General features: G+C 43.5%; 1 protein-coding gene across 36 annotated transcripts in view; it reads right to left on the reverse strand.

The window, feature by feature from the left end:
• The window catches only part of rims2a (regulating synaptic membrane exocytosis 2a), a 226,296-nt gene that overhangs the window by 75,612 nt on the left and 130,383 nt on the right, over positions 1 to 20,301 (reverse strand). For 22 of the 36 annotated variants that reach the window (XR_003872233.1, XM_029736320.1, XM_029736299.1 and 19 more), the window contains 10 exons: positions 20,083 to 20,202; positions 15,271 to 15,370; positions 13,621 to 13,744; positions 12,952 to 12,998; positions 12,582 to 12,694; positions 9,799 to 9,846; positions 3,296 to 3,426; positions 2,663 to 2,855; positions 1,871 to 2,030; positions 1,492 to 1,518 (listed from right to left, as the gene is read on the reverse strand). Coding sequence is in view for 35 of the 36 variants with exons in the window: in XM_029736320.1 (XP_029592180.1) it covers positions 1,492 to 1,518; positions 1,871 to 2,030; positions 2,663 to 2,855; positions 3,296 to 3,426; positions 9,799 to 9,846; positions 12,582 to 12,694; positions 12,952 to 12,998; positions 13,621 to 13,744; positions 15,271 to 15,370; positions 20,083 to 20,202 (1,063 nt within the window). In the remaining variant the exon portion in view is untranslated. The remainder of the gene's footprint in view (positions 1 to 1,491; positions 1,519 to 1,870; positions 2,031 to 2,662; positions 2,856 to 3,295; positions 3,427 to 9,798; positions 9,847 to 12,581; positions 12,695 to 12,951; positions 12,999 to 13,620; positions 13,745 to 15,270; positions 15,371 to 20,082; positions 20,203 to 20,301) is intronic. The other 14 variants (XM_029736306.1, XM_029736335.1, XM_029736313.1 and 11 more) reach the window with 5 other exon arrangements.

A 20,301-nucleotide genomic window follows, 5' to 3' on the forward strand; every position in this document is an offset into this window, starting at 1 on the left:
TCTCTTTTTCTGGCAGCCGCTTTCTCACGTCTCTCTGCCTCTCTTTTTCTGGCAGCCGTTCTCTCAGCCTCTCTCTGCCTCTCTTTTTCTGGCAGCCGCTCTCTCAGCCTCTCTCTGTCTCTCTTTTTCTGGCAGCCGCTCTCTCAGCCTCTCTCTGTCTCTCTTTTTCTGGCAGCCGCTCTCTCAGCCTCTCTCTGCCTCTCTTTTTCTGGCAGCCGCTCTCTCAGCCTCTCTCTGCCTCTCTTTTTCTGGCAGCCGCTCTCTCAGCCTCTCTCTGTCTCTCTTTTTCTGGCAGCCGCTCTCTCAGCCTCTCTCTGTCTCTCTTTTTCTGGCAGCCGCTCTCTCAGCCTCTCTCTGCCTCTCTTTTTCTGGCAGCCGCTCTCTCAGCCTCTCTCTGTCTCTCTTTTTCTGGCAGCCGCTCTCTCAGCCTCTCTCTGTCCCTCTTTTTCTGGCAGCCGCTCTCTCACGTCTCTCTGCCTCTCTTTTTCTGGCAGCCGCTCTCTCAGCCTCTCTCTGCCTCTCTTTTTCTGGCAGCCGCTCTCTCACGTCTCTCTGCCTCTCTTTTTCTGGCAGCCGCTCTCTCAGCCGCTCTTTTTCTGGCAGCCGCTCTCTCTGTCTCTCTTTTTCTGGCAGCCGCTCTCTCTGTCTCTCTTTTTCTGGCAGCCGCTCTCTCAGCCTCTCTCTGCCTCTCTTTTTCTGGCAGCCGCTCTCTCAGCCTCTCTCTGCCTCTCTTTTTCTGGCAGCCGCTCTCTCAGCCGCTCTTTTTCTGGCAGCCGCTCTCTCTGCCTCTCTCGCTCCCTCACGTCTCAGACGGGCTGAAACTGCTTTAACGCTCTTGTTTTAAAGCGGTCAGCTCTTTCACCTCACACCCACACAGACGCCCCATAAAAATTGTCCCAGCTGTTGAGTAAAACTCACTAATCTCAAGCCTTAACATTGGAAATACATGTGCAGGTTACATACATTAGAAATACGTCAAGTCAAGTGCAAATACAAGTTCACACCCAACAGACACAACAGACACAGCCACAAGCAGAGGAGAAGAAGAGCAAAAACCAGCACAATTATCATAATGTTTTTCAAAAGGAAAGTGTTGACATTTGGCGGGAGATGAGACAATGCATTGCACTGGGAAAACAAGTGGTCAACATATTCAAATGACAAACAGAGGACTGGACAGAGCTCTTCTGATAGAGCTCAATCACCAGGATCTGGACTGGGAAACAGAAACCTGCCGGGCCCGAGGCTGACCATGAGGCAGCCATCTTGTTTAAGGACTGTGGTGGAGCGGAGAGGGAGCATAGCGAGGATTAAAGGGAATTGTGGGACAGCTAATGGAGGAGTGGAGTGAAAGAACACTTTGGAGATAGAGAACAGTACAATAGGACTGAAGCAGAGGGGAGAGACGGAGTCTTCGTATGAACAGCAACACTGAGTGGAGAGAGAGCTCAGTGGAGAGAGCAGCGTGGAACAACAAGCGGGGGCCGTTACCTGAATTGTACGAATACGGCCCTTTGTCTGTAAGTATCAGGTTGAGTTGAGAGGGATAAGAAAACAAACACCATATGAACATACTAACAGTAATAAATACTTCATAAATCATTCAGGCTTTGGCAGACAGGCAAAGACAGTTGGTAACAGGGCACCTGCCAGCCACCATATTGGCTTTTCAAAATCATCAGACGAACAGTTGGTTCGCCACTAATGTCTCATTTCCTATCCTGAGGTTTGGGGTTTGAACAGGCAGGAGCTTTCCTACACAGTTCTAGTACATTTACGTCATTTAGCAGACGCTCTTATCCAGAGCGACTTACAAATTGGGATAGACTAGTATACAGGTTATGGATGTTAGGGCAGAGGGGTAACCTACTCTGTATGGGTAGCCTCCTCGTGGGGCTCTCTCCGTGGAGCTGTCTGCGCTGGAGGTTGGGCGAGGCGCGTGGGAGGGGCATGGAGGACACGTCGTGGGTCTGCAGCTTGTACCAGTGAGGCTCATCATCCAGCAGGGCTGTCTCCAGCTCTATCAGTATCTAAAGGAGAAACACACCAGCGTCACTACACACACACACACACACACACACCACACACACTCCTCAATACACTAGCCACTGCTAACAGAGCAGATCAAGACCTCCACAGGCATGGCCCAACATCATTTTTTAAATAAGGTTTTCCAGCAATCCTGATTGGAAGATTCTGGATTTCCTGCTTATTCCCTCCAACCGGGAGGATTTCTGGAAGACCTGGGAATTCTGGGAAAGTTATCAGAATTCTGCAACCTTATTGGCAGTGAGGACAAAGTATGTGAGTATGTGCTGATGTTACAGTAAGCATCATGGGTCGATGACATCATCCCCCAGTAGCCTATCATCCTTCCTATGGAATGTAGGGTTTTATCAAGAGCTTGACCCTATTGGTTGGATTAGTTGAGCTATCAGAGTTACTGTCCTAATCCTTACTGGATGGGTATGTTGGTATTATATCAGAGACGGATGAGTGCCTGAGTCTGGTTAAGTGGTGGCGCTGCCGACTCTTGTTACAAATACAGCCTCAGCCCCTTATCTCCGTCTTCCTCTGTACCTGTCTTTCTTTCTACCTTCTGAATGTCTCTGTCCATAAAACAATAGAAAACTATGAGGGAAAAAGCGATGGATGTGCTTACCTCTCCCAGGAACTCGCTTTCCTCCTCCCTGACCCTGGCCTGGTCCCACAGGGTGATCTCCAACATGCGCTCACGGAACTCCCGCCGGTGCACAGGAGAATACATAAAGGTCTGGTTCCATTTGGGCTCTAAGGATTTCTTTACCGTTTTTGTTCTCCTCTTGCTTTTGTCGCTGGAGGAACAATAATTCAAACTGTTTTTATTTACAACCATGGTAGAAAAGACTCCCGAACAGGTCAACACAGCACAGGACAATGGGATGAGCTGGGGAGGGAGTGAGTCATGTAGGAGCTGTTCAACTTCCTATCATTACTTCCATGTGTCTAAGAAGGGGTAGGTCAATGTGATCACATGATGATCTTTGTGACGGTAGCAGTTTAAATGCAATGTGACATGACCCCAAATTCAATTACCAGAAGAAAAAAATGTATAGGTAAATAAAGCCAAAGACATTCTTACCATAAACTCAACATTCAGTGAGACTATTATGCGAGTGCCCAAATCTGTATCAATCAACCAATGGCAACTTTAGGATATTGGAGGATAGGTCTAGCCACTAAGAAATGGCTGTGGATGGAATGAAGTGAAATGCTGCTAGCTAGATCATTCTGTAGTTACTGTCTCTACTCTTACCTTCTGTCAGGGAGGAAGTAGATTTTGACGTAAGGGTTCCTGGGGCGGCCATCTTCCCTAGAAGGCAGGTCCTTGGCTCCCAGGATGGTGACTATTAGCTGATTGCCCACTTTGTCATACCACAGTTTGACCTATGGATGGGACAGAACAGGGTCACATGGTCACTGGGCTGCCAGTAGGGGGGGGGGGCTCTATATCAGGGTGACCTCATAACCCTCCACTTGGAGAGCTACTGGGTGTGCAGGGTTTAGCACCAGCCCTGCTCTATACTAACTAACAAACACACCTGATTCAGCAAATCAAGGTCCTGCATGGTGAGCAGCTGATTACTAAAATCACTGGATTGTGTGAGATTAGAGCAGGGCTAGAGTAAAAGCCTGCACACCCAGTACCTCTCCTGGAGGAGGGGTGGTCACCCCTGGTTTACCTATTAGGCATTAGCAGGTCACATGCTTAGCGGGGGGGGGAGATACAGATCTGTACTGTATATCTTACCATGACCTACGTCTTACCATGACCTACATCTTACCATGACCTATATTTTACCATGACCTAAATCTTACCATGACCTACGTCTTACCATGACCTACATCTTACCATGACCTACATCTTACCATGACCTATATTTTACCATGACCTAAATCTTACCATGACCTACGTCTTACCATGACCTACATCTTACCATGACCTACGTCTTACCGTGACCTAAATCTTACCATGACCTACGTCTTACCATGACCTAAATCTTACCATGACCTACGTCTTACCATGACCTACATCTTACCATGACCTACGTCTTACCATGACCTAAATCTTACCATGACCTACATCTTACCATGACCTATATTTTACCATGACCTACATCTTACCATGACCTACGTCTTACCATGACCTACATCTTACCATGACCTACGTCTTACCATGACCTGCATCTTACCATGACCTATATTTTACCATGACCTACATCTTACCATGACCTACATCTTACCATGACCTATATTTTACCATGACCTACGTCTTACCATGACCTACATCTTACCATGACCTATATTTTACCATGACCTACGTCTTACCATGACCTACATCTTACCATGACCTACATCTTACCATGACCTATATTTTACCATGACCTACGTCTTACCATGACCTACATCTTACCATGACCTATATTTTACCATGACCTAAATCTTACAATGACCTATATCTTACCCTGCGGCTGCTCTAGCCACATTTTCTAGGTGTGTTTGAGTGGAAAGGATTATACAGTATGTGTATCTGTATTCACATCTACAGTATCCTAACTCTTGGTATCTAAACCATTACAACATGAGAATTAGACCAACATGCTTTGAAATGAACACTTACTGATTTGAGTGTGAAATTGTATTTGGAACCATACAACACAATGCAGGCCTCTACGCTGACCCTTTTTACAAGGATGTCGTGTGCGCCTAAGTTGAAAAATGTAGGCACACACAAAGATATTTACGAGCACAATGAAAAATATTTTCATTTTTGTAGGCGTACTAGTGCTCCTAAATTAAAATTCCAGGGCACACAGCAAAATATTTAGGCCCATATGCGAGTAAAATGGTCGCACTGTAGAGCCCTGCAATGCAGTGTCAGATACTCAGTGTATAGGTAAAATATACATATAAATCAATCATGCTGTCATGAGTGGCATCAAAGACACTTCACACTTGTCAGAGCGAAGTATGGACATAACAGAGAACACTTAGAAGTACAAAATGAAAGAAAGAACATTTACGGAAATATTTGTTTTAAAAAAATATGCAAAATATTTCTTTAAAGAAAATGAAATGAAATACTTGAGGAAAATCAAGCCTTCTAAGCTCTTGCCCATACTTATGTAGATAATGATGGGAGGAGTCTTGATCATTGCATTGACTACCATAGTTATTTCTTTATGCATGCAGCAATACAAAGCAACAGCAAGCACTTAATACATACAAGATCAGTCAGGAGATCTGATATTGTCAAACAACATAGGCAGTAGGGGCCTTCAGGTCAAACAGCTTGCACTGGGAAGACTTCCTCAACAATGAAGTCTCCAATGGAAAAGATGTCCGTGCAATTCTGACCATACTACAGCACTGCCCATATGACTGATGGTATAACCCTTAAGCGACAGATTCACCTTGAAAAATTGAAATTGAAATTATACCCCTGATGTAATACATTACACTGCCTATATTTCCTGTACAGTCAGCCACATCATTTACATTGACATTATTGCATGGCCTGGTTAAGTAGAGCATAACACCGCTTCTACAGGAGGCTAATAGATCTACCTCCAGGAGCTGAGCCAAGGGTACACTACACACCTATTTATAGACTTCCATTCTCACCCTCTCCTTATCTGACAGATAGTGTGAGGTGTTGGCAATACATCACCTACCTTTAATACGAGGTGACCAACAGTGCATATCATACCAGAAACTCCTATACAGTATACTGTATATATATTTTGTTCTAAGCTAAGCTGATGCTTGACAAGGACATGATGGGACAAATATACAAATATGATCTCCCAAATAACATGAGTACTCCACACACCAAGTCGTACAAGCTAGCCAGAGTAAGACAACTCCTCAAAAAGGCCCCACGGTAAGATAGAGACACCTTGCCTGTTCAGTTCAAGTGAATTCTGTATTCAAAGTCTAAAATATTATTTCTAATCAGCTTTAAAATAAGGGACAGTTATCTTAGCCCACCTTTAACTGCAACATGAAACTTACGGCCATTCAAAAATGTCAACATAAATATTTGCCAAATGTTGTGTTCATGATTACCAGTTGTTGACCGCTGTTGTTACAGCAACCTTTTCAGGACCTGAGGGCGTCAAGCCAATTGAGGACGATGTCCAATCTAGTTTCATGTTCCACAGAACAAATAAGCTCATTTATTTGTCCCACAAAATGTTAGAGTTTTACTAAAACATTTAAGGAGACACCCTCCTTTAATTGCCAATGTGGAGCACTATTGTAGCTGACTAGGTACAAAATTCCCATGTCAGCTAACATGTTGAGCAATGTGTTTGAGCTTGTTGTTGTGTTGAGTGTAGGCTACAGGGTCTGACAATGTGTTTGAGCTTGTTGTTGTGTTGAGTGTAGACTACAGGATCTGACAATGTGTGTGAGCATGTTGTTGCTGTTGAGTGTAGGCTACAGGATCTGACAATGTGTTTGAGCTTGTTGTTGTGTTGAGTGTAGACTACAGGATCTGACAATGTGTGTGAGCTTGTTGTTGCTGTTGAGTGTAGACTACAGGATCTGACAATGTGTTTGAGCTTGTTGTTGTGTTGAGTGTAGACTACAGGGTCTGACAATGTGTTTGAGCTTGTTGTTGTGTTGAGTGTAGACTACAGGATCTGACAATGTGTTTGAGCTTGTTGTTGTGTTGAGTGTAGGCTACAGGATCTGACAATGTGTTTGAGCTTGTTGTTGTGTTGAGTGTAGACTACAGGATCTGACAATGTGTTTGAGCTTGTTGTTGTGTTGAGTGTAGACTACAGGATCTGACAATGTGTTTGAGCTTGTTGTTGTGTTGAGTGTAGGCTACAGGATCTGACAATGTGTTTGAGCTTGTTGTTGTGTTGAGTGTAGACTACAGGATCTGACAATGTGTTTGAGCTTGTTGTTGTGTTGAGTGTAGACTACAGGATCTGACAATGTGTTTGAGCTTGTTGTTGTGTTGAGTGTAGGCTACAGGATCTGACAATGTGTTTGAGCTTGTTGTTGTGTTGAGTGTAGGCTACAGGGTCTGACAATGTGTTTGAGCTTGTTGTTGTGTTGAGTGTAGGCTACAGGATCTGACAATGTGTTTGAGCTTGTTGTTGTGTTGAGTGTAGGCTACAGGATCTGACAATGTGTTTGAGCTTGTTGTTGTGTTGAGTGTAGGCTACAGGATCTGACAATGTGTTTGAGCTTGTTGTTGTGTTGAGTGTAGGCTACAGGGTCTGACAATGTGTTTGAGCTTGTTGTTGTGTTGAGTGTAGGCTACAGGATCTGACAATGTGTTTGAGCTTGTTGTTGTGTTGAGTGTAGGCTACAGGATCTGACAATGTGTTTGAGCTTGTTGTTGTGTTGAGTGTAGACTACAGGATCTGACAATGTGTTTGAGCTTGTTGTTGTGTTGAGTGTAGGCTACAGGATCTGACAATGTGTTTGAGCTTGTTGTTGTGTTGAGTGTAGGCTACAGGATCTGACAATGTGTTTGAGCTTGTTGTTGTGTTGAGTGTAGGCTACAGGATCTGACAATGTGTTTCAGCTTGTTGTTGTGTTGAGTGTAGGCTACAGGATCTGACAATGTGTTTGAGCTTGTTGTTGTGTTGAGTGTAGGCTACAGGATCTGACAATGTGTTTGAGCTTGTTGTTGTGTTGAGTGTAGACTACAGGATCTGACAATGTGTTTGAGCTTGTTGTTGTGTTGAGTGTAGGCTACAGGATCTGACAATGTGTTTGAGCTTGTTGTTGTGTTGAGTGTAGGCTACAGGATCTGACAATGTGTTTGAGCTTGTTGTTGTGTTGAGTGTAGGCTACAGGATCTGACAATGTGTTTGAGCTTGTTGTTGTGTTGAGTGTAGGCTACAGGGTCTGACAATGTGTTTGAGCTTGTTGTTGTGTTGAGTGTAGGCTACAGGGTCTGACAATGTGTTTGAGCTTGTTGTTGTGTTGAGTGTAGGCTACAGAATCTGACAATGTGTTTGAGCTTGTTGTTGCTGTTGAGTGTAGGCTACAGGATCTGACAATGTGTTTGAGCTTGTTGTTGTGTTGAGTGTAGACTACAGGATCTGACAATGTGTTTGAGCTTGTTGTTGTGTTGAGTGTAGGCTACAGGATCTGACAATGTGTTTGAGCTTGTTGTTGTGTTGAGTGTAGGCTACAGGATCTGACAATGTGTTTGAGCTTGTTGTTGTGTTGAGTGTAGGCTACAGGATCTGACAATGTGTTTGAGCTTGTTGTTGTGTTGAGTGTAGACTACAGGATCTGACAATGTGTTTGAGCTTGTTGTTGTGTTGAGTGTAGGCTACAGGATCTGACAATGTGTTTGAGCTTGTTGTTGTGTTGAGTGTAGGCTACAGGATCTGACAATGTTTTTGAGCTTGTTGTTGCTGTTGAGTGTAGACTACAGGATCTGACAATGTGTTTGAGCTTGTTGTTGTGTTGAGTGTAGGCTACAGGGTCTGACAATGTGTTTGAGCTTGTTGTTGTGTTGAGTGTAGGCTACAGGGTCTGACAATGTGTTTGAGCTTGTTGTTGTGTTGAGTGTAGGCTACAGAATCTGACAATGTGTTTGAGCTTGTTGTTGCTGTTGAGTGTAGGCTACAGGATCTGACAATGTGTTTGAGCTTGTTGTTGTGTTGAGTGTAGACTACAGGATCTGACAATGTGTTTGAGCTTGTTGTTGTGTTGAGTGTAGGCTACAGGATCTGACAATGTGTTTGAGCTTGTTGTTGTGTTGAGTGTAGACTACAGGATCTGACAATATGTTTGAGCTTGTTGTTGTGTTGAGTGTAGGCTACAGGGTCTGACAATGTGTTTGAGCTTGTTGTTGTGTTGAGTGTAGACTACAGGATCTGACAATGTTTTGAGCTTGTTGTTGTGTTGAGTGTAGACTACAGGATCTGACAATGTGTTTGAGCTTGTTGTTGTGTTGAGTGTAGGCTACAGGATCTGACAATGTGTTTGAGCTTGTTGTTGTGTTGAGTGTAGACTACAGGATCTGACAATGTGTTTGAGCTTGTTGTTGTGTTGAGTGTAGGCTACAGGGTCTGACAATGTGTTTGAGCTTGTTGTTGTGTTGAGTGTAGGCTACAGGATCTGACAACGTGTTTGAGCTTGTTGTTGTGTTGAGTGTAGGCTACAGGGTCTGACAACGTGTTTGAGCTTGTTGTTGTGTTGAGTGTAGGCTACAGGATCTGACAATGTGTTTGAGCTTGTTGTTGTGTTGAGTGTAGGCTACAGGATCTGACAATGTGTTTGAGCTTGTTGTTGTGTTGAGTGTAGACTACAGGATCTGACAATGTGTTTGAGCTTGTTGTTGTGTTGAGTGTAGGCTACAGGATCTGACAATGTGTTTGAGCTTGTTGTTGTGTTGAGTGTAGACTACAGGGTCTGACAATGTGTTTGAGCTTGTTGTTGTGTTGAGTGTAGACTACAGGATCTGACAATGTGTTTGAGCTTGTTGTTGTGTTGAGTGTAGACTACAGGGTCTGACAATGGAAGGGTGTCTCTCTGAAATATTTCCTTTAGATTAGTTAGTCATGCAAAGAGTCGAGACTCCTGTCATAACCGTATGATCATGTTATATGGTATCAATGAATAATAATAATAATAATGACATAATGCACCGCACTGCAAGGGAAAGATGCTGCCATTACCCTGGTATGCATTTTCCAAGATGGAGGAAACCAAAAAGGCAAAAGAAAAAGGCGAGCGAAGACCAAAGAGAGTCAGTCTGTGAGTCAGACAGGTGTTTACCTGGACCCTAGGGACAAAAGGCGCTGTTCTTCTACTAAGGCTTTGGCTCTGGGTAAGCAAAATTAAACAACAACAAAGAAAAATGCAATAAAACCAAAAAAAAACACAAAACAACCAACAAAACACACTCACTGGACTCTAACCAGTGCCACAATAACACAAACACATTTTGAGGAGGAGGGGATGGAGAGTCAATCTAGCTGTGTGTGTGTTTTTCCCCACCGTTCATTAGCATCAATCTGCATCTCATTATTCCCTCATGTATTGTCTTGGAGCCTTATCTGTGGGTTCTGTACCTCCACACTGTAATCCTCAGAGAGAGGAAGAGGCTGCTCTGCTCCCGTTTTCACAGAAGATGATTGATGACTTTAACTAAGCATTCCCTTCCGTGCTCTCTGGACTGTAACTTTCCTTCCTTTCTTCATTTAACATTTGCGTCATGATGACGTATTCAATTCCAATTGTTCCCTCAACACGGTTTGGAAATAATAATAATAATAATAAAAACACATTACAATTTCTAACTGCATCCAATGTATTATTAAACTGGCACTTGATCCAACAAGGTAATGTACTACAGTATATCAACTACAGTATATTAATGACAGTATAATTACAGTATAATTACAGTATATTAATTACAGTATATTAATGGCAGTAAAATTACAGTATATTAATTACAGTATATTAATGACAGTATAATTACAGTATATTAATTACAGTATACTAATGCCAGTATAATTACAGTATATTAATTACAGTATATTAAAGACAGTATAATTGCAGTATATTAATTACACTATAACTACAGTATATTAACTACAGTATGATTCAAATACTCTTGTTTTGGTTTCAAGGTCAGCTCATTGATGAAATGGAGAGAACTTCTGGATCTGAGTGGTGTGGGGCTGAGTGCTACAGGTAGGGATTGCAGAGATCAGAACTGCAGCCTGATTGGCTGACTGGGTTCTATTTGCGTCATAACTGTCAGCACGGGCCTCCTGGGTGTAGGCCTATATGGAGGGCCTGTGTGTGCCTGCTACCTCTCTCTGTGCTCCTTCTCTCCCTGGCTCTCACTCTGCTCCCCATGCTCCCGTTACATACAGACAAGAGAGGAGAGGAGCCAGGAGAGGAGAGGAGCCAGGAGAGGAGAGGAGCCAGGAGAGGAGAAGAGACAGGAGAGGAGAGGAGCCAGGAGAGGAGAGGAGCCAGGAGAGGAGAGGAGACAGGAGAGGAGGGGAGCCAGGAGAGGAGAGGAGACAGGAGAGGAGAGGAGCCAGGAGAGGAGAGGAGACAGGAGAGGAGAGGAGCCAGGAGAGGAGAGGAGCCAGGAGAGGAGAGGAACCAGGAGAGGAGAGGAGACAGGAGAGGAGAGGAGCCAGGAGAGGAGAGGAGACAGGAGAGGAGAGGAGCCAGGAGAGGAGAGGAGACAGGAGAGGAGAGGAGCCAGGAGAGGAGATGCTAGCAGCAGCACAGATTAGATCTCCCCCTCCTCGCCAAAGAAAACAACAACAAGCAGAAAGAACACTGACATCAAAAGATCCCTTCTCTTCCTTCCTTCTCTTCCTTCCTTCTCTTCCTTCCTTCTCTTCCTTCCTTCTCTTCCTTCCTTCTCTTCCTTCCTTCTCTTCCTTCCTTCTCTGGCTCTAGGAGCAGTTTTACTGGAGTGCAACATTACAGTTCAAGGCTTACAGTGTTTATGGACACAGTGAACTATCAAACATTCTCACCTCTTCTGATAAACAAACACACTAAGGACTTGATAGACTGATATATTTTCACTGATATAGACTGGTATATTTTTTGATAACTTGATATATTTCATTGATATATTTTGATTTATAATCACATATAATATTGATGTGTTTTCATAAGGAAAGGGATTGAAAAGCTGTGACTATTTCATAACTCTCTTTATTTTTTCTCCAAGAAACAAAATATCCTGAGTGTTGAGACAACAAAATAAGTGTTAGAGGTTAGCATTAGTCTATTTCCATCTGGCCTCCTAAGTTTTAGAGTTTATTCCTCCCAGGTTTATCACAACTGACAAGCCTTTTACTCACATCCCCCAAGAGTAAATTAGGCATCAGATAATAAGCAACATGGTTCAGGATAACAGGATATATGGTCCTAAGCTGGGTTGGGATGGGTCCAACTGAACAACTCTCAGAGCTCCAGCTACTCTCAGAGCTCCAGCTACTCTCAGATCTCCAGCTACTCTCAGAGCTCCAGCTACTCTCCAGAGCTCCAGCTACTCTCAGAGCAGCTACTCTCCAGAGCTCCAGCTACTCTCCAGAGCTCCAGCTACTCTCAGAGCTCCAGCTACTCTCCAGAGCTCCAGCTACTCTCAGAGCAGCTACTCTCCAGAGCTCCAGCTACTCTCCAGAGCTAGCTACTCTCAGAGATCCAGCTACTCTCCAGAGCTCCAGCTACTCTCCAGAGCTCCAGCTACTCTCCAGAGTTCCAGCTACTCTCAGAGCTCCAGCTACTCTCCAGAGCTCCAGCTACTCTTCAGAGCTCCAGCTACTCTTCAAATTTCCAGTCTCCAGAGTTCCAGCTACTCTCCAGAGCTCCAGCTACTCTCCAGAGCTCCAGCTACTCTCAGAGCTCCAGCTACTCTCAGAGCTCCAGCTACTCTCCCTGAATACTGCAGAGAAAGAGAGAAAGAAAACATCTGTTCTCAAACCCTCTGTGTGAATCTACACTGTATGATCCTTTCCTGCAGGTAATGTAGGCCCAGACAGAGCCAGGGTGTATTGTGGGTATTGTAGTAGGGTACTCACTGAGAGCTGTCCTGACAGGTACTGTGGGGCGTCCCGCAACATTCCGGGGCTCATGGGAGATGTGACAGAGATAGAGGGGCGATCCATCTTCTGAGACTCAAAGGAACTCGAACCTGAGACAGGACAGACAGGCAGGAGGTCACATGATCAAATCTGAAACACTGTGATTTTGGTAACATACTTCAAGGAGAGGAAGAGAGGAAGAGGGAGAGAGGGGGGGAGAAGAAGAAAGTGTGTAGGGTAGAGAGATAGAAATGAGATACCATCACCTCTCCTTGATATTACCTTAGCTTGGTATTTCAAGGTTGATTAATTGGCTAATGCAGGCTAATTAGTTATCATTGGGAAATGAAAGAAAAGCCAGACTTACTTGATTCCAGTTGTGCATGTGTGCTGTCTGGTATCCGAGGAATATCTCTGAAAGGAGAGGGGGGGGTGAGGAAGGAGGAGGGGATCAATTGGTGCTAATGCTGAATGCACTGTATTTTAATGGTCCTAAGAAGAGCATTAGTCTTCATTCTCCTGTACAGCAGCTCCCTCCCTCAGCAGGTCAAATATAGACACTGACAAAGCAAAGGGGTTTCTGATTTCTCTGGGTATCTCTACTTTCAAAAATGATTGGCATCCCGCTGTTTGGGGAGGAGAGGTGGAGAGTGGGTAGTGAGACACACAAAGAGAGAGAGAGAGAGAGAGAGAGAGAGAGAGAGAGAGAGAGAGGCGGCAGCCACCGTTCATTTCACTGTGCCGCACTGCTAGTCCCATATGAGCCTCTGACACTGTCATCACACTGGAGGACTGATGGAGGGGAGGGATATTGGGGGGGAGGAAGGGAGGGATGGTTGGGAGGCAGATATGTTAAATAAACAAGCTGGTGCTGGCAAAACAAATGACATTCAAATACACTCAGCCCCCATTTTCCATTTCTCACATACTCTCTCTCCTCTGCAAGACACATATTTCTACAAATGTATGAATGAGAATACACTGTAGTTTTGATGGTTCAGTAGTAATAAGTGTAGTTGCTGTTGGGAGGTCTTACCCTATGGGCCTTGAGACCACCAGTTCCACCTGGGGTTCTGGCTTTGATTCTAGAATGATATTGTAAACTTCTTTAAATGTGGCTCCTTGTAAAAACCTCCCGTTCCACTCCAGCACCTGGTCGCCTGTAAAACGAGATACTGTCAGTCATCCACACACCAAGACGTCAGCTGGTACGGTGCAGTTATGAACATGGGAAGCATAGTTATAAATATAGTTAAAAACATGATCCGTGTAGTTATAAACATGAGCAGGCCCACATGATGAAAAAAAGGAGAATATGAATGGTATTGTAGAAAACACAGCACACATAAACAAACAGTACAGCATTGTAATCTTCCTGCTACGGTAATATTAGAAATAATTGAATAGGCCTCGGTCGCAACCATTATGGTATGGTCAAAGTGTGTCAGAAGTTAAAACAAGGTTCTGACCCAGTTCAGCACCAGTTCACCAAGTAATCAAAATGTTTCTTGAATCACTGAAGTAGCTTATTAAATCTACAGTGCTGTGTACATGACAAATGTATTGACAATCTTCAGCGTGCTTGAAAAAATCTTGTATCTATAAGTGTAGTTCTAAACACAGTAAGTGTACTTCTAAACATGGTAAATGTAGTTCTAAACATAGTAAGTGTACTTCTAAACATGGTAAATGTAGTTCTAAACCTAGTCAGTGTAGTTCTACATGTGGTAAATGTAGTTCTAAGCATAGTAAGTGTCGTTCTAAACATGGTTAATGTAGTTCTAAACATAATAAGTGTATTTCTAAAACATAGTAAGATAAGTTCTAAATATGGTAAATGTAGTTCTAAACATAGTAAGTTAAGTTCTAAACATGGTACATGTAGTTCTACGCAATAATACGTGTAGTTCTAAATATGGTAAATGTAGTTTTAAACATAGTAAGTGACGTTCTAAACATGGTAAATGTAGTTCTAAACATAGTAAGTGAAGTTCTGAACATGGTACATGTAGTTCCACACATAATACGTGTAGTTCTAAATATGGTAAATGTAGTTCTAAACATAGTAAGTGAAGTTCTAAACATGGTAAATGTAGTTCTAAACATAGTAAGTGAAGTTCTAAACATGGTACATGTAGTTCTACACATAATACGTGTAGTTCTAAACATGGTAAATGTAATTCTTAACATAGTAAGTGAAGTTCTAAACATGGTAAATGTAGTTCTACACATAATAAGTGTAGTTCTAAACATGGTAAATGTAATTCTAAACATAGTAAGTGAAGTTCTAAACATGGTACATGTAGTTCTACACATAATAAGTGTAGTTCTAAACATGGTAAATGTAGTTCTACACATAATACGTGTAGTTCTAAACATGGTAAATGTAATTCTTAACATAGTAAGTGAAGTTCTAAACATGGTAAATGTAGTTCTACACATAATAAGTGTAGTTCTAAACATGGTAAATGTAATTCTAAACATAGTAAGTGAAGTTCTAAACATGGTACATGTAGTTCTACACATAATAAGTGTAGTTCTAAACATGGTAAATGTAGTTCTACACATAATAAGTGTAGTTCTAAACATGGTAAATGTAGTTCTACACATAATAAGTGTAGTTCTAAACATGGTAAGGGATGTAGTAGGTAAGGGATGTAGAGTATAAAATGAGGTCAGTAGGTACCTGGTCTGAGGTGTCCAACAGTGTCCGCTAGACTTCCTTTTCTCACTTTAGTGATGAAAGCACAAAGTCTACCAGATTCTGTCATCTTTCCACCCACCACCTATGAAAGAAGAAACACACGTCAACATCTATAGTATTAGTATATATTGGCAGGGAAGGAAAATGGATGCACTGATCACTTTGTTTCATAGAAACATATTTATTGACCACGTTTGAAAATCCATGTGCGAATTCAATTCACACATGGTAAAATGCAACCTGCAGATCTAGGCCTAATTCTAATTGCATATGTAGCCACATAGCATCATTCTGCCCATAGGGTGCTATTCTTGAACAGAGAAAGTAGCTACATGTTTAGTCAAAATGTACATCTCTTTTCATAATGTTGAATGACCCTGTGTGTTGTGTTGTGTTGGAACCCTGGGGCCACCTCTCTCTGCATGGTGCTCTCTCTCCATTGTGCTGGAACACTTGAGGCCTGGGGGGCCTATAGCAGGCCAGGCAGCCCAGCTCTTCTCTACTCTGTAAGCCCCTGAACCGCTCTCCCTCCACAGGCATCAGACAAATAAAATCCCCTCTTAATGGCAGTTGAATGCCAACATACAAAGGAGCTTACGGAAGTCTCTTAAATGAAATGGCTTTATGTAACAGCCGGGCGAGAGAGAGCGAGAAAGGGACTGAGAGAGTGAGAGATAGAGATAGTTAGAGAGAGAGACAAACAGACTGGCTGGTCACTGCTTGCTGCTGAGCGAGGAGAAACACATAGCGTACCGTACAGCACAAAGAGGCACTGACCAGACACAAACATACCAATTCAGGAAGCTCATTCAATCATTAATGATTTTTCCATCTTGCCACTCTCCTTTTCTCTCCTGATGGCCCTCACTGTGCTAACTCTCACTGTGCTAGCTCTCACTGTGCTAGCTCTCACTGTGCTAGCTCTCACTGTGCTTTGGCTAGCTGTGTGTGCTCAGCTCTTTAACCAGCCCACGCCACACAGATTAGGTAGAGTAAGGAAAACCTAAGATACTTTTCATCAGAAAATCTACCCGTCTAATCATGATATACTGTAAATATGGGACATATGTTTAGTAGCCTAGTTACAGTACTGTACATAATGGGGAATAAGCTGTACAATCACAATGTTTCAGATGTGATCTCTCTATCTATCTATCTATTGTCTCTGACTGAGCATTTCAAATAGGCTTTTCTATATAACAAAATGTTCCAAATGGTACACTACTCCTTATATAGTGCACTACTACCAGTTTCCTGGTTAAAAGTAGCGCACTATATAGGGAATAGGTTGCAGTTTGGGACACAGAGAGAGTTTTGGAGATTTTTTTTGCACTGAGCCAATGAATGTCGTTCATTAAAAAGGTTCAATGTGAGCATGTTTGGATACACAGGATGCATCACAAATGGCCCCCTATTCCCCATATAGTGCACTACTTTTGATGTACACTATATAGGGAATAGGGTGCCATTTGGAATGCAGTCATGAACATAAAGTATTTGATATCAATACACAGCTCATTAATATTAATCAGGAAAATAATTAGCCGCCTAATGAATATTAAATCATGAATAATACAATTATGTAATTCATAATTAGGCAAGGCACCCACACATATCACTTCAAAATGTATATGCAGATAAAAATAGCCACAGCTGAAAGACAGTTTGTTAATGTCTTTTTAGCAACGTCTTTTTCCTCAGCCACAAAACCAGTTCACAACCAGAAAATTATGTCAATAGGACATCATCTCACCGTTGCCGCTTGTTATAGACCTCCCTCTGCCCCCAGCTGTGCCCTGGACACCATATGTGAATTGATTGCCCCCCATCTATCTTCAGAGCTCGTGCTGCTAGGTGACCTAAACTGGGACATGCTTAACACCCTGGCCATCCTACAATCTAAGCTTGATGCCCTCAATCTCACACAAATGATCAATGAACCTACCAGGTACAACCCCAAATCCGTAAATACGGGCACCCTCATAGATATCATCTTAACCAACTCGTCCTCCAAATACACCTCTGCTGTTTTCAACCAAGATCTCAGCGATCACTGCCTCCGTAATGGGTCTGCGGTCAAACGACCACCCCTCATCACTGTCAAACGCTCCCTAAAACACTTCAGCGAGCAGGCCTTTCTAATCGACCTGGCCGAGGTATCCTGGAATGATATTGACCTCATCCCGTCAGTGGAGGAAGCCTGGTTATTCTTTAAAAGTGCTTTCCACACCATCTTAAATAATCATGCTCCATTCGAAAAATGTAGAACCAGGAACAGATATAATCCTAGATTCACTCCAGACCTGTCTGCCCTTGACCAGCACAAAAACATCCTGTGGCGTTCTGCATTAGCATCAAATAGCCCCCGTGATATGCAACTTTTCAGGGAAGTTAGGAACCAATATACACATGCAGTTAGGAAAGCTAAGGCTAGCTTTTTCAAACAGAAATTTGCATCCTGTAGCACAAACTCAAAAAAGTTCTGGGACACTGTAAAGTCCATGGAGAATAAGAGCACCTCCTCGGAGCTGCCCACTGCACTGAGGCTAAGAAACACTGTCACCACCGATAAATCCACCATACTTGAGAATTTCAATAAGCATTTTTCTACGGCTGGCCATGCTTTCCACCTGGCTACCCCTACCCCGGTCAACTGCCCGGCACCCCCCACAGCAACTCGCCCAAGCCTTCCACATTTCTCCTTCACCCAAATCTAGATAGCTGATGTTCTGAAAGAGCTGCAAAATCTGGACCCCTACAAATCAGCCGGGCTAGACAATCTGGACCCTCTCTTTCTAAAATTACCTGCCGAAATTGTTGCAACCCCTATTACTAGCCTGTTCAACCTCTCTTTTGTATCGTCTGAGATTCCCAAAGATTGGAAAGCTGCCGCGATCATCCCCCTCTTCAAAGTGGGAGACACTCCAGACCCAAACTGCTACAGACCTATATCTATCCTACCCTGCCTTTCTAAGGTCTTTGAAAGCCAAGTTAACAAATAGATTACCGACCATTTCGAATCCCACCGTACCCTCTCTGCTATGCAATCTGGTTTCAGAGCTGGTCATGGGTGCACCTCAGCCACGCTCAAGATCCTAAACGATATCATAACCGCCATCGATAAGAGACATTACTATGCAGCCGTCTTCATCGACCTGGCCAAGGCTTTCGACTCTGTCAATCACCACATTCTTATCGGCAGACTAAAAAGCATTGGTTTCTCAAATGACTGCCTCTCCTGGTTCACCAACTACTTCTCTGATAGAGTTCAGTGTGTCAAATCGGAGGGCCTGTTGTCCGGACATCTGGCAGTCTCTATGATGTCGCTCTTGCTGCTGGTGATTCTCTGATCCACCTCTACACAGCGACACCGTTCTGTATACCTCTGGCCCTTCTTTGGACACTGTGTTAACTAACCTCCAGACAAGCTTCAATGCCATACAACTCTCCTTCCGTGGCCTCCAACTGCTCTTAAATGCAAGTAAAACTAAATGCATGCTCTTCAACCGGTCACTGCCCGCACGTCTAGCATCACTACACTGGACGGCTCTGACTTAGAATATGTGGACAACTATAAATACCTAGGTGTCTGGTTAGACTGTAAACTCTCCTTCCAGACTCACATTAAGCATCTCCAATCCAAAACTAAATCTAGAATCGGCTTCCTATTTCGCAACAAAGCATCCTTCACTCATGCTGCCAAACATACCCTCGTAAAACTGACCATCCTACCGATCCTCGACTTCGGCGATGTCATTTACAAAATAGCCTCCAACACTCTACTCAACAAATTGGATGCAGTCTATCACAGTGCCATCCGTTTTGTCACCAAAGCCCCATATACTACCCACCACTGCGACCTGTACGCTCTCGTTGGCTGGCCCTCGCTTCATACTCGTCGCCAAACCCACTGGCTCCAGGTCATCTACAAGTCTCTGCTAGGTAAAGCCCCGCCTTATCTCAGCTCACTGGTCACCATAGCAGCACCCACCCATAGCACGCGCTCCAGCAGGTGTATCTCACTAGTCACCCCCAAAGCCAATTCCTCCTTTGGCCGCCTTTCCTTCCAGTTCTCTGCTGCCAATGACTGGAACGAGCTGCAAAAATCACTGAAGCTGGAGACTCATATCTCCCTCACTAGCTTTAAGCACCAGCTGTCAGAGCAGCTCACAGATCACTGCACCTGTATATAGCCCATCTGCAAATAGCCCATCCAACTACCTCATCCCCATACTGTATTTATTGATTTATCTTGCTCCTTTGCACCCCAGTATCTCTACTTGCACATTCATCTTCTGCACATCTGTCACTCCAATGTTTAATTGGTATATTGTAATTACTTCACCACCATGGTCTATTTATTGCCTTACCTCCCTTATCTTACCTCATTTGCACACACTGTATATAGATTTTCTTCAACTGTATTATTGACTGTATGTTTTGTTTATTCCATGTGTTGTTGTACGTGTCGAACGTCTTTGCTTTATCTTGGCCAGGTCGCAGTTGTAAATGAGAACTTGTTCTCAACTAGCCTACCTGGTTAAATTAAATAAAGGTATAATAAAAAACAAAAAAAATAATTTACCAAATTATATCCGCTGCGTATACTCTTTAGCTAGGCCCAAACGGCAACATATTCTCTCTACATACGGAATAGGATACCATTTGGGAAGCAACCTTTGAATAATGATGGACAGCTGTAATAACAAACGACCTCTGACCATTAGGTCAGACTGGTCCCAGTAGATAGACAGAAGTCCAGACAGAGAGGTCAGACAGACGGGGCAGACTCACCTTCAGTCCCAGCAGTGCTCCTGAGTCTCGAGGTACACTTCCATCCTTCATCCGCTTGTTGAGCAGAATCCGCCCTATTAGGCGCTCCCCATCTTTGGAGGGCTGCCATGTCACTGGATGCTATAGGAACACACACAGCAACAACACACCTTGTGTTTTACAACTCATCCACACCAGATTCACTTCAATCACTTTAAAAAGACTCCTACAGAAAAGTGG

Source organism: Salmo trutta, chromosome 37 (genome assembly GCF_901001165.1).
Source record: "Salmo trutta chromosome 37, fSalTru1.1, whole genome shotgun sequence".
Lineage (NCBI taxonomy): Eukaryota > Metazoa > Chordata > Actinopteri > Salmoniformes > Salmonidae > Salmo > Salmo trutta.